This window comes from Ascaphus truei, chromosome 5 (assembly GCF_040206685.1).
Source record: "Ascaphus truei isolate aAscTru1 chromosome 5, aAscTru1.hap1, whole genome shotgun sequence".
Taxonomy (NCBI): Eukaryota; Metazoa; Chordata; class Amphibia; order Anura; family Ascaphidae; genus Ascaphus; species Ascaphus truei.
The window spans coordinates 171,803,285-171,830,737 of NC_134487.1; the positions used below are offsets into that span (position 1 = coordinate 171,803,285).

Below are 27,453 nucleotides of genomic sequence, written 5' to 3' on the forward strand. Positions count from 1 at the left end.
ATGATCAGTGTCACAATGTCATAATTATATTGTCACTATGCATATATCACACGTTTGTTATGTATGTTAAGCCCATTCATGTCACAGCACGCATGATGACATCACATCGTCTGTCAAGATGTCATACTGCGCTAGGTGACGTCATGACACAACATGTCACAGTACTACCATAGGCGCAGAGCCCTACTCATGGTTATCTCATACTGCACGTCGCTTCCGCCCGCAGGCACGTGGTGTTCGCGATCCGCCAGGGTGAGGTTTGGAGCTGCTACGCTTGCGCCTATTCCCCTGTTGTGACACTGTGCAACACAACACGTGCAGATACCCGGAAGTGGGCGGCGAGGGGCAGTGACGTCTGCGGTGTGGGGAGTATGCAGGTAATAGCACGGGAAGTATTAATACTCACTAGGAGCCAGCATCACTCTTTAGAAGTGAGACTCATCTATTAAAGTGAAGTCACACTCAGGAGGCAACTTCATTTGGAAGTTAGTGTCACTGGGAGGAAGTCACATTCACACATTAATGAGCCTAACTCACTTAAAGGATGTCACACTCATTACTAGTTAGAAGCCACTTACATTTTTGTTTTCTGGTTGTGTTTATGTTGGGCTATCACAAATGTAAAAGGTGTGTTTATATATAGAAATAAAAAATAAAAATTCAAACTATATAGAATGATCTATAACTTACAACCAGAAAAGCACGGTAGTGCTTACATGTAATATGACCTATATTGAACTAGAGATGTTTTAGTGATAAGCAGATATGAGCTAAAATTGGCACTGGTTTCTGGAGCAGCAATGGTCCAGTTGTGACACTTGATCCCTTTGGACTGTTACTGTCTGAGCAGGGAAAGTTCTCCAATTTTCAGCAGGAGTCTGATTTTGTGTTTGTTTCACAGATCTATATCATATAAATTCTAGGATCACAGTAATGATGGCATCAGGGGATGGACAAACGCAAACACGTCCTTCCAAGGTACAGGTAAATTACTTATAATCACCCTTTGGAAACTTCTGCACCAGGGGGTGACTGTATGGCAGCATGTTTTGCCCTCTCCTGGTGGCACCAGGCTAGACCAGACTTTAGGAATAACAAAGGAATTACCAAGCATAAATACTAATGTACTGTGTATACATGGCAATTTTTGTGGTGGAACTAAGTTCCAGCACTTATTGTTAGGATCAACAAGAAACTGCATATAGTGATTATGAAATTATTTGGGATTGGGCTGGATTCTGAGTGGGAGAGAGGGTCTATATATATATATATATCACGTGTATTACTGCTGTGAAGCGCTATTCACATTAATGGCGCTATATAAATAAAGACATATATATGTATATACAGTACAGTATATATAATTTTTTTTAATGTAGGGAATCCGCAGCACTCTCCAAGTATCGGCAAAACCAGATTTATTCATCACATATGGCAATGACCTGTATCGGGAGCAACATTCCTCACTCGGTCCTTTCTCAATCTCTAACTGACCACACACAATAAACAGACCTATATAGGGCAGGTGAGTGGTGGCGCCAAAAAACAAACAGTGACAGCTGTGCAAACAATTAAAACTAGGTGTGTGCTCATGGGAGTGACATCTATGCATGTGTGATACGTCAGTAGCCTTACAATTAACACAGATAGTGCTGGGCACCACACCACATACCTATTAAACAAAGGGACCGTTCATCCCGCAGACTAACGGCATTACAACAAAATCCCCTGCGTAGCGATCGCTATATACTTTATGCATAACCGCCAACAGCGTCCTTGAAGACAGCAGTTGTCATGCACCATACTGTGTGCAGAAGGCACGACTCCGATTGGATCTCCCCTCGGAATGCGCTACGACGAAACATTGCTCCTGATACATTTGATTGCCATACTGTATGTGTTGAATAAATCTGTTTCTGCTGAAACTTGGAGAGTGCTGCGGCTTCTCAATCTTCTGTATCCACTGGACTTGTTGGTGTGCCCTTTCCTTCCGCCTGCACCCCACCTATTGATACTTATATCTTCAGTTTTTCTATACTTATCGTGTGCACCTGGCTTATACTATTTTGAGATATATATAAAAAAAAATTGCTTAGGATTCTTGCACTTTTTTTCCCCCTGCAAAAACACCACTGCTTATATGGGAATGTGAGATGAGTTAGTTATGCCTAAAACCTGGTCTGGTAGGGCTGCCCAGGAGTGGGTGTAGAAACACTGCAGTAGCGTATATTTTGTTTGTTGTCCAGCTGTGAAATCAGTACACAAATGTGCTTCCTATAATACAAGCGACAGAACCTTATTATACAGATAATTCTAAAAGTTCTCTCTGCACTTCCTCTGTGCCACATACAGTGTGATTTTTCTGTACCTTGTAATATCTTAGCCTGTACCCTCTTCTCATGTAATTCCTCTTCCACACTGTCTATTCATTGCGGGTACAACTTTTCCATCTGTGTCGTTTCAGAGCAGGCTCTGGCCCCTTGGCTCTGGGATAAGGATTGAGACAGTCACCCCCTTCTTGGGGAAATATCGTCCGTTTGTGGGGCTTTCTTGCCAGTCTTGTACCCCCAAGAGTATGGTGAGTGTTGACAGAGAGGGGAAGAGATGCACAGAGAGGTGATGGGAATATGAGATGTCCATTGCATCTTTAAGAGCAGATAGAAGCATTGCAAAGCATTTTTTAATGAAACAGTTCTCTCCGTTGCCCCCTTTTTTGGGGTGGTCTTATCTAGATGATCTTGAAAGATATGAACACTACATCTAAAGACCCAGCTCTCCCAAAGAGGTTTTAGTTTTTCACTAGATAGGCTTTTGCCCTCTTCTAAGATGGCCCTGGTTTAAATTTGCCCTTTCTGGCTGGCAGACAGACAACTGAGTATCAGTAAAGGATCAAAGGCAGCTTAGCGAATGTGTCCACTTAAAGGTCCTGAAAGTTCCATTGAGTATGGCTAGAGGTCTGGTCCTCATTAAGTGGAATTTTTTTTCCACAGGAAAGCTTCTTTTACAAGAGATATACAGAGCTGGGATTTCACAATGCACTTCACATGACAGAAGCGGACAGCAGGTACTGGGTCATGTGAGGGGGTGCACAGCGAGCTCTTATCTCTTCCTGTCTCTGTGGTTTAGATGAGTGTGGGGCATGGATGAGGTCAGGTTCCAGCTCTGCTTTTCTTGCTCTGTTCTTATTCGAGGCGAAGAGTGGATGGAATAATATACAACCACCCATCTCTTATTCTCATGTTTCTGGATATGAGGTTGAAGTCCATATCAGACTTGAATATTAAGGCCCCGCAGAGGGAAACATATTGTTATAATAGGACTTGCACTCATGCATACAGTGTATACACAGGCTCTGATCTTCCTTAACTTAGCATATGTACATACATGCTCATACAGGTATACACTTATACATACAGATATATTCACATACATATAGTGATCAACACTGAGCAGGCTGATTCGCCCTGCACTCACAGACTGACATATAATCAAACAGACCCAAGATTTTGTCCGTCGGGACCTTGTGGGTCCTCCTAGTATTGGGGATTCCCTTGGGTACAAAGTGGGCCAATCTGAGCCTGGCTGAGGTTGATTGGTGTACCCCCTCATACCTTGTCCTCGTACCTCTTTCTATATCTACAGGTTTCGGGGTTGGTTAGTGAGAAGATTAAGCTGTGTCCTATTTATTTGGGAGCGTCCAGTTGACAGAGACTCGTCCTTTGATCAACCTGAGACGATCTATAAACACTCAAGGTTTTCTTTGCTTCTTGTCTCTTTCTCTCCTCGATGCTTTCTATTTTTTGGTCTGTCTTTTTCTTCCGGTAATTTCTTTGCCTCTGAGATGTCTCTTTCCATCTTTCGCTGATTCCTGTCTCCCCTTGATTTCTCTCACTCCCCTCTCTTCCTAATTTATCTCCTCCACTCTCTCTGATTTCTCTCGTTCCTTCGTTCTCTCCCTGTTCCCTCTCCCTGAACATTTCCTCTTTCTCACTGAACTCTCGTTTCCCCCTCTTTCTCCCTCTCCCTGAATTTTCTCGTCTCTCCCTCTTCCTGAATTCTCTCTTTTCTCCCTGTCCTTGAACGCTCTCGTTTCCCCCTCTCCCTGAACTCTCTTGTTTCTCCCTCTTTCTGACCTCTCTTGTTTCCCCCTCTTTCTCCCTCTCCCTGAACACTCTTGTTTCCCCCTCTTTCTCCCTAAACTCTCTCGTTTCTCCCTGAACACTCTTGTATCCCCCTCTCCCTGAACACTCTTGTTTCCCACTCTTCCTGAACACTCTTGTTTCCCCCTCTCCTTGAACACTCTTGTTTCCCCCTCTCCCTGAACACACTTGTTTCCCCCTCTCCCTGAACACTCTTGTTTCCCCCTCTCCCTGAACACTCTTGTTTCCCCCTCTCCCTGAACACTCTTGTATCCCCCTCTCCCTGAACACTCTTGTTTCCCCCTCTCCCTGAACACTCTTGTTTCCCCCTCTCCCTGAACACTCTTGTTTCCCTCTCCCTGAACACTCTTGTTTCCCCCTCTCCCTGAACACTCTTGTTTTCCCCTCTCCCTGAACACTCTTGTTTCACCCTCTCCCTGACACTCTTGTTTCCCCCTCTCCCTGAACACTCTTGTTTCCCCCTCTCCCTGAACACTCTTGTTTCCCCCTCTCCCTGAACACACTTGTTTCCCCCTCAACCCTCGTTCCCCCTCTTTCTCCCCCTCCCTGAACTCTTTTGCTCTCTCTTTCCTCCCTTCCTCAGTGTACAGTCAGTGATAGATCAAGTTCCTGCTCTGGATGGAGATGTTAAATCAGCAGGTCCTGTAAGCGCTCCAATCTTCGCCAGTAAATGTCACGTGGAGGTGTTGAAAGTTATCAGACACATTCAGAGCCCTCTCTCCCCTTTTCTCATTCGGTAATGTTTTAGTCCTTCAGTTTTTTATGTGATTGGGCGACTGGTTATCAGACATTGATTAGAACAGGGCAGTCCAAACTTCCATCCTCAAGGGCCAGGTTTCTACCTACAGTATGCAAGATGCCGTAATGGTAATTACAGCTCTAGTAGGTTAATTACTTTTAATAAGAGACTTCTTAGAAACCTGACCTAGTTATAGCACCAACCTTATCTAGAATACAGGGTGCACTTCAGGTATGTGAACTTCTGCTTCACTAAAAGGGCAGTAGGTGCATGGAACAGCCTCCCAGTGAAGGTGATGGTGGTGGACACCGTGTAGAGTTAAAAAAGGCTTGATGTAGACACTGTTGTGGGGAAAAATCTGGGGATGCGATGAGGTCAAATATTTTATGAAAATCCGTATATTAGCTGGGTTTAATGGTCCTTATGTGTTGTCAATTGCATTGATCCTGTTATAAGCTACAAGAAACAAAGAAGTCCAGAGCAACATCCAATATGACAAAAATACACAGTGAAATACCTATACTGTATATCTCTTGAAAAAGGGTAATTTAGTTAACCCTTTGGCCAAATCGTATAAGCCTGTGAGCCACATCAAGGCATGAACAAATACGCAGGTCCTAACACTAACTGATTACAATTCTTATTTACCTCTATAATTAGAGGAAGAATGGTGCTAGCATTGAACCTGTCACAACCAGCTGCGTGAAAAGAAAACCTGCTTACTTGGAAAGTGGGGGGTTCTTAGAGCTTGCTGGGTATCTGTGTGTTTATTAACTTTGTCCAGCTGGTCTCGGATGTTTTGGAGGTCAGTGGCTCCTCCCTCCCAGGGTTTAAGCTCGCCCCTCCCCACTTTCCAAGTAAGCAGGTTTTCTTTTCATGCAGCTGGTGAACCTGGCACAATGCTAGGGCCATTCTTCTAATTATAGAGGTAAATAAGAATTGTAATCAGTTAGTGTTAGGACCTGCGAATTTGGTCATGCCTTAATGTGGCTCGTAGGCTTATACGCTTTGGCCAAAGGGTTAACTAAATGACCCCTTTTCAAGAGATATATGGGTATTTCACTGCATATTTTTGTCACATTGGATGTTGCTCTGGACTTCTTTGCTTCTTGTGTTATATATTTAGCCACACCCAGTAGCACTCCTTTTGACACTTATATACATATATATATTTTGTGGTAATTTTGGGGGGTTTCTTAGAGCTTGCTGGGTATCTGTGTGCCTGTTATAAGCTACAAAGTAACAGTTCACTTTCTCCTTCTCTCTTGTCTAAAATTCTCTGGTCTTATCTTATATTTTGCCCCTTTTCTCTTTCTCTTATTTACTCTGTCTCTTATTTACTCCCTCTCTCGCCTTTCTCTAACTCTCCCTTAATCACAATCTCTCTCACCTTTGCTTCTCTCTCTCCTTCTTTCTCCCCCTTTCTATCTCACTCTCTCCTCCTCAGAGTTACTTACTGGTTCCTGGTGAAGCTATTAAATTCCCTCTTTGTGAACGTCCAGCTCCATCTGGGGCAGATTGCCATAGTCCGACAGGCGTCTAACGCGGTGAGAAAATCTACTGTGTCATGCTTTCAAGCAGGTCTGATGACATTGACAATATCATTTAGATATTGACTGTGGCAGTCTTTTGTAGCCACAAGGCAATGTTATATGTTAGAAGATGCTCTTGTACAGGAATGTACTGGAAAGTGCCCTGATGCCCTTGTGTAATATATTTATTTGGGATGTGTTCACGTGATGCAATTTTTTTCGCATCAATTCTTGGTAATTGGTAATGGTGGACATCGCTGTTTCATGGGGTGAGTTCTTCTCCTGGGTGAAATTTTATTGTATTGGTTATATTTTATATTGATGACATAAATGTGAGTGTTACTGCTCTCAAGTGTTGTTGCCTATTTCATTTAACATTTCCCTCTGGGACCCTCCTTTTTTTAACCTGTAAAGAAAGCACGGGGTTGTCACTGGAGACCAGGACCATTACAGCAGTGATCAATGCACTAGACAGAAATGCAGAGTTGAACAAAAGTGAATTTATTGGAAAAAGTTTCCACAAACCTCCAGTACATAAAAGAGACACACAAACTCACCGAACTAGGGGAATAACTTAAAGTCCTAGGTGCGGGGACCTCTGTCCAGGCGTTTACCCCGAGACACAGTCCCAACCTTGCACCGCTGTCCTCGGTAGTATAGGGAGTCCTGCCTTGTACTCTGCTTGCCAGCAGTTTTAAAAGTTCCCGCTTTCTCTTCCCTACAAACTCCTCCGGAAACACCCTCGGATGACTTTGGAGTTTTAATGGGTCCATTTCGGCTCTTCGAACACTCCAGAGTAAGATTCCGGAAACAAAGCCGGGTTCTTCCTCATATATTTCTCGATCTCCATCCACCAACATGGAGGACGGAGGGCCGACCAATCCCAGAGGGGATTGTCTTCAGGGTCCAATCAGTGAATGAGGGCTTGATTGGACAAATCCTGAGTGAGAGGAGGTTACTTGACTGCCAGGACAGCCCGTTGAGTGGGGCAACTGAACGGACCAATGGGAATCACGCCTACAGGGCACAGTCCTGGCTACGGTTCCCCTGGTCCTTCAAATAACCCCTGAAGGGAGAGGCGACTCAGTGTCTCAGCCGAACAATGGTCCCCCCACGGGGAGCTACTTTCCCCACACCAGAGTACACCGCCCTGCCTTGCTTGACAATGTCCCAAGCCACTCACCTTATCTCGCCCAGGATCGCCTTTGTGTGGACACTGGATACTGGTATACCCATTCTCCACAGCAAATGACCGCACATTTAAAACATTTAACATGGGTTAACCCCTGGTTCCCGAAGTGCTGGAACGAGGCTACAAAATATAACATCAGCCCAATGTAGGCACAGTATGCATACACAGGAGGGGAAAAAGGAACATTAATAAATACCTTTATATTATTTACAGGTAGTGGTACTGGCGGGCTTAACCTTTTTTTAAAAGCAGCCAAATCTACCCCTGTCATCAAAGGGGTCTCCGGAGATGAACTGCATTAATTTCAGCTCCGGGGAACCTCTGCTTTCTGAGATACTGGAGAAGATACACCGGTACTTCATGGAGGTTTAAACCCCACGGGTTATGCAAGCCAACATGAAGCCGCAACAAATAATGTAATGGGCTCAAATTGGCACGCAGGACATTTGAACCACCATTTTGTTTCCCATGGAGGGGACTGTACCAGTGGCATCTCTGGAAGCAGGGGGTCCTGGGCTGAAATTAATGCTGTTCAGCTCCAGAAAACTCCTGCTTCATAAACATGTAAAATAAAGGGGGGCGAAATGAACATAGTAGGGGGCACAGCTCCTTTAAGTATTATCTGAAATAGAACAAGTCTGCTTTTGGTGGTGTCATCTGTGTTTGTTTATAAAAACAACTAACAGGGAAAGTGTAACAGCCATTTTTGGGGACGGAGGGGAGTAATGTTGTCAATCACCAATATTTAACCCCTTAAACATGTTGCTGCCATTTTGGTCCTAGGAAGGGGCTGCCTCTAACTGGTAATATTGGTGTGGTTTCTGGTGGTCAGTGAAAGTCCTGCTCTCTCCTCTCTCAGTGCCCTGGGACCCCACTGGTTTTCCTCTCGGTTCACTGTTCCTGGTTGGACAACCTCCTCCTCCCGTTCCTCCTCTTCTCGCAGAATTTTGGGGTGCCCCGTGTTGCATGGGATGGGATGAACTGCCCCCCGTTGCTCAGGTGAGGTGATGACACCCTGATCCCACTTTCTCTTAGACTCGTGCAGCCCGGCGGGACAGAATGGTACAAGGTCCGGTCCTTGACGAGGAAGAAGGTTGGTTTCAGCGGTAGCTCTGTCACTGTATCTCCATGTATCAGAAATTTAGATTGTCAGCTGTTCAGCACTTGTGCCTGTAAAATATTTGTGCAGTTACAATGAATTCATATTTCTGTTTCTTCCCTCCTTCCTCCCCCTTCACCCACCCCCCCCCCCCACTTTCAGTACTTTATTCCTGCTTAAGTGCTGTAGCCATTATCTTCTAGACAATTTTACTTTGTATTGTATGCATCACCATCAGTGCCTGAGTGATTTACATAAATCAAATTCATCACAGAAGCAATTTAAAGGAGATAAATAAGAATGTAAAGATAAGAAAATGCTAATTTATTAGAACAGAGTGAGAGGAACACATTGTGAAAAAGACAAACACTTGATAGTAGCAGTGAAAACAGTGCATCTCCGTTTTATTCATTTTCCTTTTAGTTAGTTATTTACTGTTAAACTTTAGATTTTTAATTTTAAGACATTGTCTTACAATTGGTACATTTAAAACCAGAGACAGAACATAAAACACAGACAAAGCTCAGTTTTAGCACATCCAGTGAAACTCATACACGGTACAGTGCCTAAATATATATGTATAAATAAATATCTATTAAGTAAAATGGTCTTTTAGTTTAACATTTTTGGCCAAAATTGTTGTAAGCCCCTGAGCCAACTGCACGGCAGACCACAATTCAGGGGTCCCTAACGCTAATATAAATTCTTAATAACCTGTGTAATAACAGGAAGAATGATTTATAGTAAATCTGTTAATATTAGTTGCAAAGTTCTAAGTCTGATTGAAGCTTTTATTAACCTGTACATTACCAGGAAAAGCACTCTGTATTAGAGTTGTCACAACCATACTGCAAGCACGCAAGCTCCCCTGAGTGGAAGATGCTATGGAGTGAGCCCTTAACCATTTAAATGTGGGAGGGGGTGAGTTACTGGATGTGCTAAAACTGAGCTTTGTCTGTGTTTTATGTTCTGTCTCTGGTTTTAAATATATATTGCCATGCTCAGTAGCACTCCTCTGTGACACTCATATGCTTATATATATGTTGTGGTTATTTTGGGGGTTCAATAGGAGCTTGTTAGGTGTCCAGTATGTTTTACAATTGGTACAGTAAGCAAAATAGGAGGGGGGGGGTGATGGAGCGTAAAAAAAGTAGGGGTTGGGGAGTCGAAGGGGAAGTGCTAGTGGTACATTGCATCAATATTCTAAAATGACATTGGTTACAGTTAATAAGCAGCCGAAGTTTCGGTAATAAACGTTGCTTAGTCAAGTCAGGTATGTTCCAGTCTTGGTGAGAGACATGAACTAGTAGCTGGCGAATACAATTTATTCCAGGGGCTATACAATTTGTGGTATTCACCGGGAAAGAGAGGTTGGGTCAAGTCTAATGCCACCCATGCTGTCCAGCCAGGGTTCCCAGATCTGAATTTACACGTTGTCATTTAGATGTTATCTTCTCATATTGAAGAGTTTGCTGGACTTCATTCATTATTTTCGTGAGAGCTTGGGTTGTGCGAGCTAAGTTTGCAACTATTATATGTCATGTTTCGGAATGGTCTGTTCAGGAGGGCCGACCAGGAATCTGTTTTAATTGTTATATCGAATGAAGTATTAGGTTGAATACTTCAGACCATAGTCTATTGAATGGGCACTTCCACCACATGTGCAACATCGTGCCCCCTTGGCCGCAAACCTGGAAGTGTTTCGGAGTGGTTTGTTTAAACGTTTTGTTCAGCCTGTCGGGGGTCATGTACCAATGGTAATGCACTTTATAACTGTTTTCTTTTGTAACTGAGTTGGTGAAGACTGAGGTTACTGTTTTCCATACATCTTCCCGGGCTGAAGGTCCGGGGGCCTCGTCCCAAATCGGTTTCCCATCATTTAATATAGCTCGTCTTTTTCATGACCTAGTGGGATTAGGGATTGGTACAGAGTAGTAATAAGTCCTTTATATAGCGGTATGGATAAGGAAACCCTTTTAAATGCGGTGTTGCTACTGGACTATTTGTTGGCAAAGTAGGATAAGATGATGTGTCTGATCTTTTATGTTCCGGAATAGTTCCAGGTTGGGTGTCTGGTTTGACTCTTACTGTAGATGTAGTTGGGGTTTGATCTTGGAGTCTGTGAGTAAGTCACTTGATAATGCTCTTGTGAAATAGTGGTAGCATCTTTGAGTCGGAGGTTATCAGTTCCTTTCTGAAGTCAACTTTGTCCCATAATTGAAGTGTTGGGTTGTGGGGAGTAGGATATTGTGGCATTCTCTTTGGGGCTTAGGCAACCAAAGCATGGAAATGATCGGTTGTGGTTTGGAGAAGGCATTCTCAATCTCAACCCATCTGATAGAGTTCGAGGGGAGGGGGGTAAAAGGGGGAAAAATCCAAATAAAGAACAAGTTAAAAAAAAAAAAGAACAGAGGTTATACAGTCAATTCACTGTAATTTCATGGACAGATAGTTGGAAAACTTGATACAGGGGATAAAGGGCTTGTGAGTTTCAGATTTAAATAGAGCAGCTTTAACATCACTTTAACAGGTACGTCAAACTTTCTTTTTGCCAAGTGACAGTGAAGTTTCAGAGAGCGAGGTTTGGCCACTTCCTGCGGCAGGTTTATATTTAAGGCTTGCTGTTAATTTAAAACCAGAGATTTTCTCAAGCTGAATCCATTGAACAAGATGGGAAGGGATGTCATGACCGTGGTTATTGTTAAGAGTATGTCGTCGTCGAACATAAGGCTACAGCCCCAGTGTTCACTGCTGCAAGCGCACGCGGGTGAAAGCCGCGATCTGCAGTCTGTAATTGAAGAGCAGAAGCTTGCAACAGGGGGGGGAGGGAAGGGGGGGATCGTCGCGATGTGGTCGTGCATCGCGATCTCTACATGCGCGTGCAGGCAGCTACTGGGCCCGGCACCATAGAGGAGCGGATCTTGTTCCCGCCGCACACGCAGCAGTGGCCACCGGTGTCTCAGCCGTAGGGAGCTTTTACTCCTGGGAATCTATACTTGGAACAGAAATTTTGGGATCATTATGTGTGCTTATGGGTAGTGGCTCAATTATGAGAGCAAATAAGAGGGGATAAGCGGCCGCCTTATCTAGTACCGTTCTTAATTGGCAGGGTATTTGAGGTGCATCACATATTAAGGCAGCTGCTGATCTATAAAGGAGCCTCACCCAGTTTAAAAAGTCCCCTTTTAATCCAAAAGCTCATAGTGTGGTGGAAAGATAAGTCCAGTCCACTGTGTTGAACGCTTTCTCAATATCTAATGTCTGTAGCATTGTTGGTATTTTGGATGTGTTTGATACATATGTGGTAACATTGGAGTGATATCGGTTTATAGTTGCGACAGTCAGGTTTTTCCCTGTTTTGTGAATTAGGGTGATGGCTTTAAATTAGTTTAATCTTTTAACCTACCTTATTTTATGTTATTGATTATAAATAAAGGTTACATTTTAACATAGACATTAGTGACTCAAGTTATATACATGGGTTCCATAATGAGCGCATCATTGTAAAAGGAATTATTTCATTACATCACTAACATTCAGGGACCATTTAACACCTCAAGTCATAAAACGCATACTGCACAGGGGGAGGGATAGACTTCAATCACAGATCACATTCCAGTATGCACTGTTTTAAAGTAAAAAAAAACCTCTTTTGGCTTCACTCATTGTAACACTGCCGGAAGAACAGATCAGTGTATATCGAAAGCTTGCAAACATTAAAGCATTTTGTTAGCCACAGAACGGTATCGTCTATTCATTTTTGATTATTAAAGCTCGGCTAACACGGTACCGATACCTCTATCTACAGTATAATAAATAAATGTGTGTGTGTGTGTGTGTGTGTGTGTGTGTGTGTGTGTGTGTGTGTGTGTGTGTGTGTGTGTGTGTGTGTGTGTGTGTGTGTGTGTGTGTGTATATATATATATATATATATATATATATACACACACACTTTTTTAATTTTTAATTGCACTCAACAGATGAGCTGTGGTCACAACGACATTTCACAAATTTATTTCAATTTTATTTTGCAGAGAAAATAAAGTTTTGTGGGTCGCAGCCCCTTGTCAGTTGTAGTGATGGCTATACAGATGCGGCAGCCTGTATCCAACCACTTGCCTTTGGAAAATCTGTGGCTATCTCACAGAAATGCTGCAAGATTACTGTGCGATTTCTGCAGCCAGACTAATGGCCAATCGTCTTAACACAGCGCGGGTCCCGTTCAAATAGCAGAGAACAAGAGGCCACATCTGTATATTATATAATTATCTGCACCAGACAAAATGAATGCAAACTAGAGGGTGATTATTGATTCATGACACAGGAGCCCGACGTTTCGGTCACCATGTATGTACGTACTAGACAGGGCCGTAGACTACTTTTCTGGGGCCCAGGACAACAGTTTCCATTGCCCCTACCGCCCCCTACCCCCAGTGTCGGCTGCCTTTGTGAGACTCCCCCCTATATCTCTCTCAAGCCCATCTCATCCCCTCACCCACACACACAATACTCCCCCTCCACATCACACCTCCCATTTCCCCCCCCTGCACCTCACATCACCCTCTCCCCCACTGCACTTCACATCACCCTCTCCCCCCCTGTACCTCACATCACCCTCTCCCCCCTGCACCTCACATCACCCCCCCGCATCTCACATCACCCCCTCTGCATCTCGCATCAAACCCTCCCTGCATCTCACATCACTCTCCCCCTGCATCTCACATCACTCTCCCCCTGCATCTCACATCACTCTCCCCCTGCATCTCACATCACTCTCCCCCTGCATCTCACATCACTCTCCCCCTGCATCTCACATCACTCTCTTCCTGCATCCCGCATCACTCTCCCCCTGCATCTCACATCACTCTCCCCCTGCATCTCACATCACTCTCCCCCTGCATCTCACATCACTCTCCCCCTGCATCTCACATCACTCTCCCCCTGCATCTCACATCACTCTCCCCCTGCATCTCACATCACTCTCTTCCTGCATCCCGCATCACTCTCCCCCTGCATCTCGCATCACTCCCCCTGCATCTCGCATCACTCTCCCCCTGCATCTCGCATTACTCTCCCCCTGCATCTCGCATTACTCTCCCCTGCATCTCGCATCACTCTCCCCCTGCATCTCGCATCACTCTCCCCCTGCATCTCGCATCACTCTCCCCCTGCATCTCGCATCACTCTCCCCCTGCATCTCGCATCACTCTCCCCCTGCATCTCGCATCACTCTCCCCCTGCATCTCGCATCACTCTCCCCCTGCATCTCGCATCACTCTCCCCCTGCATCTCGCATCACTCTCCCCCTGCATCTCGCATCACTCTCCCCCTGCATCTCGCATCACTCTCCCCCTGCATCTCGCATCACTCTCCCCCTGCATCTCGCATCACTCTCCCCCTGCATCTCGCATCACTCTCCCCCTGCATCTCGCATCAATCCCCCCCTGCATCTCGCATCAATCCCCCCCTGCATCTCGCATCAATCCCCCCCTGCATCTCGCATCAATCCCCCCCTGCATCTCGCATTAATCACCCCCTGCATCTCGCATCAATCCCCCCCTGCATCTCGCATCAATCCCCCCCTGCATCTCGCATCAATCCCCCCCTGCATCTCGCATCAATCCCCCCCTGCATCTCGCATCAATCCCCCCCTGCATCTCGCATCAATCCCTCCCTGCATCTCGCATCAATCCCTCCCTGCATCTCGCATCAATCCCCCCCTGCATCTCGCATCAATCCCCCCCCTGCATCTCACATCAATCCCCCCCCTGCATCTCACATCAATCCCCCCCCTGCATCTCACATCAATCCCCCCCCCTGCATCTCACATCAATCCCCCCCCCCTGCATCTCACACCAATCCCCCCCCTGCATCTCACATCAATCCCCCACCTGCATCTCGCATCAATCCCTCCCTGCATCTCGCATCAATCCCCCCCTGTATCTCACATCAATCCCCCCCTGCATCTCACATCAATCCCCCCCCTGCATCTCACATCAATCCCCCCCCCCTGCATCTCACATCAATCCCCCCCCTGCATCTCACATCACTCTCCCCCTGCATCTCACATCACTCTCCCCCTGCATCTCACATCACTCTCTTCCTGCATCCCGCATCACTCTCCCCCTGCATCTCGCATCACTCCCCCTGCATCTCGCATCACTCTCCCCCTGCATCTCGCATTACTCTCCCCCTGCATCTCGCATTACTCTCCCCTGCATCTCGCATCACTCTCCCCCTGCATCTCGCATCACTCTCCCCCTGCATCTCGCATCACTCTCCCCCTGCATCTCGCATCACTCTCCCCCTGCATCTCGCATCACTCTCCCCCTGCATCTCGCATCACTCTCCCCCTGCATCTCGCATCACTCTCCCCCTGCATCTCGCATCACTCTCCCCCTGCATCTCGCATCACTCTCCCCCTGCATCTCGCATCACTCTCCCCCTGCATCTCGCATCACTCTCCCCCTGCATCTCGCATCACTCTCCCCCTGCATCTCGCATCACTCTCCCCCTGCATCTCGCATCACTCTCCCCCTGCATCTCGCATCACTCTCCCCCTGCATCTCGCATCAATCCCCCCCTGCATCTCGCATCAATCCCCCCCTGCATCTCGCATCAATCCCCCCCTGCATCTCGCATCAATCCCCCCCTGCATCTCGCATTAATCACCCCCTGCATCTCGCATCAATCCCCCCCTGCATCTCGCATCAATCCCCCCCTGCATCTCGCATCAATCCCCCCCTGCATCTCGCATCAATCCCCCCCTGCATCTCGCATCAATCCCCCCCTGCATCTCGCATCAATCCCTCCCTGCATCTCGCATCAATCCCTCCCTGCATCTCGCATCAATCCCCCCCTGCATCTCGCATCAATCCCCCCCCTGCATCTCACATCAATCCCCCCCCTGCATCTCACATCAATCCCCCCCCTGCATCTCACATCAATCCCCCCCCCTGCATCTCACATCAATCCCCCCCCCCTGCATCTCACACCAATCCCCCCCCTGCATCTCACATCAATCCCCCACCTGCATCTCGCATCAATCCCTCCCTGCATCTCGCATCAATCCCCCCCTGTATCTCACATCAATCCCCCCCTGCATCTCACATCAATCCCCCCCCTGCATCTCACATCAATCCCCCCCCCTGCATCTCACATCAATCCCCCCCCTGCATCTCACATCAATCCCTCCCTGCATCTCACATCAATCCCTCCCTGCAACTTACATCAATCCCTCCCTGCATCTCACATCAATCCCCCCCCTGCATCTCACATAAATCCCCCCCCCTGCATCTCACCTCAATCCCTCCCTGCATCTCACATCAATCCCTCCCTGCATCTCACATCAATCCCCCCCTGCATCTCACATCAATCCCCCCCTTGCATCTCACTTCAACCCCCCCCCCCTGCATCTCACATCAATCCCTCCCTGCATCTCACATCAATCCCCCCCTGCATCTCACTTCAACCCCCCCCCCTGCATCTCACATCAATCCCTCCCTGCATCTCACATCAATCCCTCCCTGCATCTCACATCAATCCCCCCCGCATCTCACATCAATCCCTCCCTGCATCTCACATCAATCCCTCCCTGCATCTCACATCAATCCCCCCCTGCATCTCGCATCAATCCCCCCCTGCATCTCGCATCAATCCCCCCCTGCATCTCGCATCAATCCCCCCCTGCATCTCGCATCAATCCCTCCCTGCATCTCGCATCAATCCCTCCCTGCATCTCGCATCAATCCCCCCCTGCATCTCGCATCAATCCCCCCCCTGCATCTCACATCAATCCCCCCCCTGCATCTCACATCAATCCCCCCCCTGCATCTCACATCAATCCCCCCCCCTGCATCTCACATCAATCCCCCCCCCCTGCATCTCACACCAATCCCCCCCCTGCATCTCACATCAATCCCCCACCTGCATCTCGCATCAATCCCTCCCTGCATCTCGCATCAATCCCCCCCTGTATCTCACATCAATCCCCCCCTGCATCTCACATCAATCCCCCCCCTGCATCTCACATCAATCCCCCCCCCCTGCATCTCACATCAATCCCCCCCCTGCATCTCACATCACTCTCCCCCTGCATCTCACATCACTCTCCCCCTGCATCTCACATCACTCTCTTCCTGCATCCCGCATCACTCTCCCCCTGCATCTCGCATCACTCCCCCTGCATCTCGCATCACTCTCCCCCTGCATCTCGCATTACTCTCCCCCTGCATCTCGCATTACTCTCCCCTGCATCTCGCATCACTCTCCCCCTGCATCTCGCATCACTCTCCCCCTGCATCTCGCATCACTCTCCCCCTGCATCTCGCATCACTCTCCCCCTGCATCTCGCATCACTCTCCCCCTGCATCTCGCATCACTCTCCCCCTGCATCTCGCATCACTCTCCCCCTGCATCTCGCATCACTCTCCCCCTGCATCTCGCATCACTCTCCCCCTGCATCTCGCATCACTCTCCCCCTGCATCTCGCATCACTCTCCCCCTGCATCTCGCATCACTCTCCCCCTGCATCTCGCATCACTCTCCCCCTGCATCTCGCATCACTCTCCCCCTGCATCTCGCATCAATCCCCCCCTGCATCTCGCATCAATCCCCCCCTGCATCTCGCATCAATCCCCCCCTGCATCTCGCATCAATCCCCCCCTGCATCTCGCATTAATCACCCCCTGCATCTCGCATCAATCCCCCCCTGCATCTCGCATCAATCCCCCCCTGCATCTCGCATCAATCCCCCCCTGCATCTCGCATCAATCCCCCCCTGCATCTCGCATCAATCCCCCCCTGCATCTCGCATCAATCCCTCCCTGCATCTCGCATCAATCCCTCCCTGCATCTCGCATCAATCCCCCCCTGCATCTCGCATCAATCCCCCCCCTGCATCTCACATCAATCCCCCCCCTGCATCTCACATCAATCCCCCCCCTGCATCTCACATCAATCCCCCCCCCTGCATCTCACATCAATCCCCCCCCCTGCATCTCACACCAATCCCCCCCCTGCATCTCACATCAATCCCCCACCTGCATCTCGCATCAATCCCTCCCTGCATCTCGCATCAATCCCCCCCTGTATCTCACATCAATCCCCCCCTGCATCTCACATCAATCCCCCCCCTGCATCTCACATCAATCCCCCCCCCTGCATCTCACATCAATCCCCCCCCTGCATCTCACATCAATCCCTCCCTGCATCTCACATCAATCCCTCCCTGCAACTTACATCAATCCCTCCCTGCATCTCACATCAATCCCCCCCCTGCATCTCACATAAATCCCCCCCCCTGCATCTCACCTCAATCCCTCCCTGCATCTCACATCAATCCCTCCCTGCATCTCACATCAATCCCCCCCTGCATCTCACATCAATCCCCCCCTTGCATCTCACTTCAACCCCCCCCCCCTGCATCTCACATCAATCCCTCCCTGCATCTCACATCAATCCCCCCCTGCATCTCACTTCAACCCCCCCCCCTGCATCTCACTTCAACCCCCCCCTGCATCTCACATCAATCCCTCCCTGCATCTCACATCAATCCCTCCCTGCATCTCACATCAATCCCCCCCGCATCTCACATCAATCCCTCCCTGCATCTCACATCAATCCCTCCCTGCATCTCACATCAATCCCTCCCTGCATCTCACATCAATCCCTCCCTGCATCTCACATCAACCCCCCCCTGCTGCATCTCACATCAATCCCCCCCCCCTGCATCTCACATTAATCCCCCCCTGCATCTCACATCAATCCCTCCCTGCATCTCACATCAATCCCTCCCTGCATCTCACATCAATCCCTCCCTGCATCTCACATCAATCCCTCCCTGCATCTCACATCAACCCCCCCCTGCTGCATCTCACATCAATCCCCCCCCTGCATCTCACATCAATACCCCCTGCATCTCACATCAATCCCCCCCCTGCATCTCACATCAACCCCCCCCTGCATCTCACATCAATCCCCCCCCCCCTGCATCTCACATCAATCCCCCCCCCTGCATCTCACATCAATCCCCCCCCTGCATCTCACATCAATCACCCACCTGCATCTCACATCAACCCCCCCCTGCATCTCACATCAATCACCCCTACACAGGAGGCTGCCTGCAACAGCAGCATAGAGGCCTGCTGCAGGGGGGAGGAGGGGGGGGAAGCTGGGGCCGGTACTTATGTGCAGAGCTGCCTGCCAAGGGGCAGCTGGAGCCCGACCAGAGGTCCAGTAACTGCCAGCGCAGGCCGGTACTGTGCTGAGGGGGTGTGGGGTGTGTGGGTGTAATGCTGTTGCACATGCACAGAATCCAATTCCATTATTTTTTCGTGACAATTTTCAAGTTTTTTCCCTATCAGATTTTACGCGTGCACACACACACACACACACACACACGCGCGTGCACACACGTACCTGATGTAATGCGTTTTGAAAGATGCATATGGAGCAATGGCACAAGAAGGGGGAAAAAATATATATTTCGGCAAAGGGTTTTAAAACGGTCTTACTACTACACATTTTAAAACTGTATCAGTTAATTATGTGCATGCCTCCAGTAACCACCACAAACAGTGGCTCAAAGATATCCCGCTAGGACAGTTCTATCGACTTAAAAGAAACTGTTCTAGAGAAAGTGACTTCCTGTGTCAATCAAAGACTCTGAGTGACAAATTCATTACAAAAGGGTATGAATTAAACTTGTTACAGACGCTTTCAATAAGGTTCGGGATTTAGATAGGTCCTCTCTACTCACCAAGTCTAAATGAAATAGAAAATCGCACTTTGGATATGGTGAACCTAGGAATACGGTGGACATGAATTCTGCGGCTCCTAGGTTCATAACCACTTACTTACAATCAATCTTCCAAGTCTATTCGAAACATCTTGAATAACCATTGGAATATTTTAAAGTGTGATCCTTATTTAGTACCCGTACTCCCGGATAAAGCTCCTGTTGTTTACAGGAAGGCCAGGAACATCGAGTATTCTAGCTCCTAGCAAGCTTAGATCTATTGATTCACCGGTCAATGCCGCCTCTGTGGGCCTACATGGTAATCACAGATGCGGCAGAGGCCGCTGCATCACTTGCAAGAATTTATTTACCAAATCCAGTTTTGTGTCCTTTCGGAAAGGTAATACATATAGGGTCAAGGGCAATATTAATTGTCTGAGAACGTACATTGTTTATTTGTTACAATGTGGTTGTGGCCAGCAATATGTTGGTCGCACCAGACGACCTTTAAGTACTCGCTTCCTGGAGCATAGGAGAAATGTAGTCAATGGTGTCAACGCCCTTAGTGTGTCTAGACACTTTCAATTAATACACAATCAAGATCCAACGTCTCTGACCATTATGGGTCTTGAACACATTTCTTCCTCTGCTCTAGGGGGAGACCGTTTTAAAGCCCTTTGCTGAAGGGAGACTTTCTGGATCCACCAGTTGGGTACTCTTACTCCTGGTAGATTGAACGAATGCTTGGATACTATTACTATAGTTTAGTCTCCTCCTTCCTCTGCTGGCTCTCCTAGCTGAATGTGTTATGCGTTCACCCTCCGCATCCTCATATCTCTCCTGTCTGAAATATTGCTTGGTTTCAAACTAGTAGTTAAGTCTACTTGTTATATCGGAGTAGTTCTCACATATAGTCATGATTGGTCGTTGAAGATCATCTTTACGAGAAATTATACTTCCAATTGAATTTGGTATCATACACTTATTATAAGTATATAATAATGTAAAAATACAACAATATAAAAATTAATATAGCATTTATTTGTTGGGCCTATATGCAACTTTGTTGGGTCCCCGATCGGAGTTGCCCTGATCCGCCTCACCCCATTCTTTTTAGCTTTACATGGGTGGTTGTAATATATTATGATGATTTATTCTTTGTTGTTTCACATATATGGATAAAATGTTTCTATTATGACCAATAGGTTTGGCCTATTGCATTGGTTTATATGTCTATACATATTTGTGTACTTTAAATTGTTTATTACACCCCATGAATATTTGATATATTTACCAGTTGTTTTATGAAGATGTTTTTTGGTTTACTACCATATTTAACTTTTTTAAATTGCTTATCCCCCATAACGCTATGTACTTATATATATGTAACGGGTGTTCCCTCTGGCCTGACCCACCCAATCTCATATTGGCCCGTGTAGTCTAACCAGTCTCCCATTACAAGGCGTGTGTGGTGGTGCACCTGCAAGTAACAGGACTCTTGAGTCTCCCGCTTGGTGTTATTAGGGGATGTCATCAGGACCGGTAGCTGAGGTAGTGGGTACGAGTCCAACTTACATCATGTGCAGCGCCTCCACCTCATCAGGATCTGTGCTTCCGCAGGGAGATGGTCCTGGTGAGGAACTCCTTCTTGGTGCCATCCACTGTTGAGTAATCTCACACTCACACAGTGGGGTTCTTTTTCTCAAGGACATCTTTATTGAATACAGGGATGTAGCAGACTGCCCCATGCAGCTGCCGGCTCTAGCCGCACATCTCTCCGTGCTGTCCCTTTGCCAGGTACGCCCTACCGTATTGAAGTGGGATTCCCTTTCTCCTAGGGAGATCACCGCTGTGCCAGGTCCCTGGACACAGTATGGCATAGACAAACTTAACTGATCACTCTGCTACCGCTAGTTACTGCACTAGGGTCACAAAAGTGATTCTCCAATCTTGTACCTTCTGGTTACTATTTCTCCACCAACAACAACACTAACTGTCAGTGTTGTGCCCTTTATACTCCAGGGGGCAGGCGCATCTCTGAGGTCACTATCCAGGGACTCAGAGCATACAGCCACTCCCATCCTTACACAGGGCACCACACTAGGGTGTGAGGGAAAACCTCCATAACTACTGTGGGCAGGCCTGTATTTACCAGGACTTACTGCCAACAGGGAAGATGTATGCAGTCATTATTATGCATGGCTACATACTCCCCCTGGTTGATACCCACCGTCCCGGCTGGGACCTAAATTTGGTGTACCTTGCGCCAGGAAACACTGCAAAAGAACACACAAATAACATAGCAAACATCATCACAGGAACATAATAATGTAAGCCTAGTACACTCACTGACCAGCAGGGAGCGCTAAAGAAAACAACAGACCACTCTATTGGATACTCAATAATAGTGCCGAGGATCGGGCTTCTTCACCTCTCGCCCCGCGGCATCATGTACAGTCACGCTGTATTCTCTGGGTACTCCTCGCTCATTGCAGTATACCACCTTGTGCATATATACACTGCGCCCTATCTTCCATACCCTCATCAATTGAGCTACCCTCTGCTCAGCCTGTATCCCTTTTATGGCTCCCCCTCTCTCCACGATATAATACTGTATATCAGTTTTGAGCCATCTCTCCCTATTCTCCTCGATCTCTCGCATTAGAGGTTCAGGGACATAAGGGTAATCAAGCCCATGGGACTTCCTATACTTCGCCGCAATAGCCCGTTCAGCCCGACATGACCTGGTCAAACCACCTTGCCCCGCAGCTCCGGGCAACACCCAAGACAGGGGCTCATCCGTTTCTACCGGATCATCCAACCCTGCGGACCCCTTAGGAATAATAAGGCCTGCCTGGATCCGATCCCACCTTACCCTTAGGGCCCTAAGGTATGACTCATCGTCAAAGTCACCGGCAGCCCACCAGTGATCAACCACCCCTTCCCTCTCAAAAATAAAGCGAGTACGGTCGAACCATGATACATAGCCCTCGTACAATGGGGCCCACCACCTAGTTTCCTTCCGTTCCTCGGAGCTAGGATCGGTACTCTCTTCTATGGACTCCTCATCAGGCCCACCAGAAGACACCCCAGATGTACCTTCAGATCTCCCATTAACCCTTTTAGACTGAGAGGTATTTCATACGGTAATACTAAGCCCACTAGGGCAATCGCTGGATACCGACACTTGCCTAGACATACTCCCTCCGACCCATCATCCGACGTACCCAAGTCCAGGCTTCCAGTCCGATCATCGGAAGGACCCCGTGACTCCCCGGACAACCCTAAGCTAGAACTGGACCCAAATAAAATAGTGACGGGTACAGGGGCTTTAACTAGGGCCTTGGGGCTAACCTTGGGTGTGGACGGGGTTTGGGGACGGGACCGAACAGTAGGTACTGACAGGGTTTCGACCTGCTCTCCAGTGATACCTGTCTTAACGTCGCCACAAAGTCCATCTTTATGTTCAACAGCGGAACTTCTGGGGTTGCAGTTCAAACGTCCGTTCCCCCTGGTAGTAGGGGATCGTTTCCCGCTGCTTGACCTCAGAGGCGGCACCATCTCCCACTCGGGGCCTCCCTGGTCCGCCTGAACCACCTCCGCACACGCACGTGCTGCGACGCCATCTTGGGATGGATCCCCAATCGAGATCTCTTCCTCTACCAGGACATCCGGCAACGCCCGTCTGCTGCGCGATCCAGTCTGGCTCTGGACTCGCTCCTCCGGCTCTTCCTCCCCTCGGTTCTGCAACAGGCACGCTGTCTTAGTACCTCGCAGGGTCGGGGTTGATCGACCCGCCTCCAATCCACTAGTCTCCACGGCAGTGGGACTCCGGCGATCGGGTGGTCGCGGTACAGGAGACACTCGACTCCGCGTCTCCATACCACGAGGAATTTCATCCCTCCATGGCGTACCAATGGTATGACAGTCTCGTCTGATGACTGTCTTACTCGCCAGCCTTGCACACTCCTCGTCCGAGGATTCCAGTTTGCAGTTCGGCCGAGGCATCCCAGTAGGAGACCGGCGATGGGCTCCTCGGTGATCACCTCTCCGATGGCTGAGTTTCTCTATCGGAAGCACCAATGATGGCTCCGACTCTGCGGGACTGGCACTCTTGTTCCAGAGAGCTCCCGGCTGTTCTTCTCTTGGAATCGGGACATTCCCGGCCATTCTCACAGTTTGCACCGGTACGAATGTGGTCATTGGCCACATGTACTGCAGTCCGCAGTGGGGGCATCGGGCCTCGCTGCCCACGGCTCCGCCCGGCAGTCTACACTGCAGGCAAAGACACGCCACAGTCTCCACACCCTCCACACGGATTATCAGGAAGCCTCCTGGAGCCGAATAAGGGTGAGTGGAAATCACAGGACCTTGGTCCACTTTGTCAGCAGCTTCAGCCATCTTTACCAGCAGAGGCACTCGTCTCAGAGGTCTATACTGGTCAATGGCTCTTCGCAACTGAAAGGCATGGGCTGATGTAGCAACCCTTCCTCTCATTTTCTCTGTCGACATCCGGTGAAACCGCAAACCACTCCCCCTGGTTGAAACTAGGGGGATGTCCCGTAGACTTGTAGGCTGACCCAGCACAGGTGCGGAGTGAGTCATAGTCCATGAGGGCGCGGCTCCAGCTTTCGCGCCAAACTCCTCAGCGGGGTGGAGTTTTCTGGTTGGCGCCAATCCTGGCCAACATTTAGCAGACTGCAAAGTTGCAAGACTTTCTGCAGCATGCCCACGCGGCGTCCCGGGGAAGCGGGAACCGCCATCTTGGTAAGCATTGTTTTTTCTGTCATTGAAGGCAGCGTCTGGCTGTTTGTTAATTGGGGTATAACAAAGTCCATTTCGCTCTTCCCATCTCGCAAGACTATCATCCTCACTATTCTCGGGGGTATCTTCCCAAGAACATAGGCAGGACAAACACGGCGCAGCCACGGCTTTCACGCCATTCCACAACAAACTCACAAAAGTCTCTTCTGTAGCTTGTTCTTCGTCCACGCACAGTTCATATGCGTGTTCTTCCTCTGACCGCAATCCTGGACCTTCTGCTCTATGCAGATCCTCCATTCTTGTGGTTCTCTCTCTCCGCCATCCTGGACCTTCTGTTCTGTACAGATCCTCCATTCTGACAGGTCTCTCGTGATCGTTGAACACCGATTTTCTGTACGTGGAGCTCCGCTCTGCGGGGCAGCTACCACATCTGTACAATAAACATGCCTTGTGCACCACCTTGTGTACCTAACGTAGATCTGACTCGTGTTTGCACTACCTCAGGCTAGGCTCACTCTTTCTGTGTCTACTGTAACGCTTTCTTCCAGTCTGTGCTCCTTGGTAAGCGATCTGGAATGGAGACTAGAGTACTCTGGCTCTTCCATGCAGTACTTTGGGCGTCGACCTACTTTTGGCTAGCCTAGTGCGGACCCGTCCAGAATTCCTGCTCTCAGTTACCAGTTTATCCCTTAGGCGTCCCCCGCTAGCGCTACCTCAAGGCGACTAGAACAGCAATAGCCCCCGGCTCCAGACTCACTAACCCCTTACGGATCCCAAGGCGTCTTTGCGGCATGCAGCTCCAGCATCTCCCTGACTACCCCTGGCTCCGTCCCACGCAGCACAAAGTGGCAGCAGACACTTCTCTCTTTCCTAATGTGTGCCTAGCAAAAGCCTGTCCTGTTGACAGGTATCTCAGCAGCGCCTCCAATTGTAACGGGTGTTCCCTCTGGCCTGACCCACCCAATCTCATATTGGCCCGTGTAGTCTAACCAGTCTCCCATTACAAGGCGTGTGTGGTGGTGCACCTGCAAGTAACAGGACTCTTGAGTCTCCCGCTTGGTGTTATTAGGGGATGTCATCAGGACAGGTAGCTGAGGTAGTGGGTACGAGTCCAACTTACATCATGTGCAGCGCCTCCACCTCATCAGGATCTGTGCTTCCGCAGGGAGATGGTCCTGGTGAGGAACTCCTTCTTGGTGCCATCCACTGTTGAGTAATCTCACACTCACACAGTGGGGTTCTTTTTCTCAAGGACATCTTTATTGAATACAGGGATGTAGCAGACTGCCCCATGCAGCTGCCGGCTCTAGCCGCACATCTCTCCGTGCTGTCCCTTTGCCAGGTACGCCCTACCGTATTGAAGTGGGATTCCCTTTCTCCTAGGGAGATCACCGCTGTGCCAGGTCCCTGGACACAGTATGGCATAGACAAACTTAACTGATCACTCTGCTACCGCTAGTTACTGCACTAGGGTCACAAAAGTGATTCTCCAATCTTGTACCTTCTGGTTACTATTTCTCCACCAACAACAACACTAACTGACAGTGTTGTGCCCTTTATACTCCAGGGGGCAGGCGCATCTCTGAGGTCACTATCCAGGGACTCAGAGCATACAGCCACTCCCATCCTTACACAGGGCACCACACTAGGGTGTGAGGGAAAACCTCCATAACTACTGTGGGCAGGCCTGTATTTACCAGGACTTACTGCCAACAGGGAAGATGTATGCAGTCATTATTATGCATGGCTACATATATTATTTTTGATATATTATATTTTATGTTGATGGTATTATTGTGTTTAGAAGTTTTGATTGGCTTATTCGCACCTTTGTGTGATTAGGGGAGTCATCCAGCCAATGAATGTACTAGTAGCGAGTTACTAGGCAACTTTATGGGCATAAATACACTGCCTTAGAACTCCAAATCACCTCCTTTGAAAAAGTCGTCTGTGTACGACGAAGCACGTCAGGATACGTCACTACTACCCGACACGACATCATCATGCAGGAGCGCGACCAGGCCGGATCCCGCCCGGAGCAGTATCGTGGCCAAACACCGGAGGCTTCCATGAGGCTCAACACGGAGTTCATGGACTTATTGTTCAAAGTTTTCCAGTCCTTCAGTCGACCGCCGTCCCCCTAACGCTGTGAGACTACAAGTGTGGATCGCGGGCACTGATGTGCTTGGTTGGCGATGATATTATTCACGAATTGCCTGTTTTTTTAACTACCTTCGTGAGTGAACTTATTTCCCCTCCTTCCCCTCCCTTTCCCATAAATGTACCGTTTTACGCTATGGGGCGTGCGCTCTCGCTTTTCTCTTTCCTCTAGGTTCCATTTTGGCTGTGGTTCATCCTTCTGAGAGCAGCCTAAAGACCCCTCTATTGGAAGAATAAATATATATATATATCAGAACTACTGTTGGACTTTACAAAGGGACTGGTTCTTATATTTATATTTATTTGTATTGTATTTGTATTTGATTAGAATTCATTGTATTATTGTTTAGTTGTTTGCCAGTTTATTAATTCATTTACACATTCGGATTCCATCATTTTGAATTTTGAATATTGGAATTATTCCTAACATTCACATTAGATTTTTTACACAAATTCACTTATATTAATAATTACATTTATTTAACTACTTGCACATTCACTTGGCGCTACATTATATCTTGATGTGTGTTTGTGTGTGTGTATATATACTGTGACAGAAACCAGGGGTTGGTAATAAACTCCATATACAGGGCTCCCAGGATACTGAACAGTTTCTGTCACCTGTCATGCTGATTAGAGTTCAGGTATATAAGACCTGTTTCCTGTTTCCTCTGAGCCCCGCCCAAGAGCCTGGAAGGCTGCTGAACTGCAGAGGGGTGAGAAAGCCTCTTTCCCAAATCGCTTCATTCATTCTGTTAGTTTGTCTAAAGACTGCAAAGGTACTTATTTTGTTGGTGGAAGTGGACAAGCCACTTCCAACTCTGAGTCAGGGACATCTAAGTTTAAGTTATCGCTCAGACGAGCAGCTTTTTGTTTGGCTTTGTTTTCTGTTTAAACTGTGGCAGTCTCAGTGCCTGGGACTGAATAAACCAGGCATAGCCTGTTTAAAGGAACAGTACGTGACGTCTCATCATTTAACCTACCCTAAAAGACCGTGTTCTAACAGTCCCGGACAGACGGCGGAGCCCCGGAGTAAGCCGTTTGTCACATATGGTGGAGAATGCGGGCA

The 27,453-nt window shown here is 48.1% G+C and overlaps 1 protein-coding gene across 6 annotated transcripts in view; it reads left to right on the forward strand.

Annotated features, from left to right (window-relative positions):
* Positions 1-249: 249 nt before the first annotated feature.
* LOC142495590 (glycerol-3-phosphate acyltransferase 2, mitochondrial-like) overlaps positions 250-27,453 on the forward strand; it is a 54,456-nt gene continuing 27,252 nt past the window's right edge. The window contains exons 1-8 of one of the 6 annotated variants that reach the window (XM_075601271.1): positions 250-377; positions 902-984; positions 2,465-2,578; positions 2,991-3,064; positions 3,643-3,753; positions 4,744-4,896; positions 6,347-6,446; positions 8,483-8,622. In XM_075601271.1, the coding sequence (XP_075457386.1) occupies positions 934-984; positions 2,465-2,578; positions 2,991-3,064; positions 3,643-3,753; positions 4,744-4,896; positions 6,347-6,446; positions 8,483-8,622 (743 nt within the window). In that variant the 5' untranslated portion in view covers positions 250-377; positions 902-933. Of the gene's footprint in view, positions 378-400; positions 486-901; positions 985-2,464; positions 2,579-2,990; positions 3,065-3,642; positions 3,754-4,743; positions 4,897-6,346; positions 6,447-8,482; positions 8,623-27,453 lie in introns of those variants that run through there. The other 5 variants (XM_075601266.1, XM_075601268.1, XM_075601269.1 and 2 more) reach the window with 5 other exon arrangements.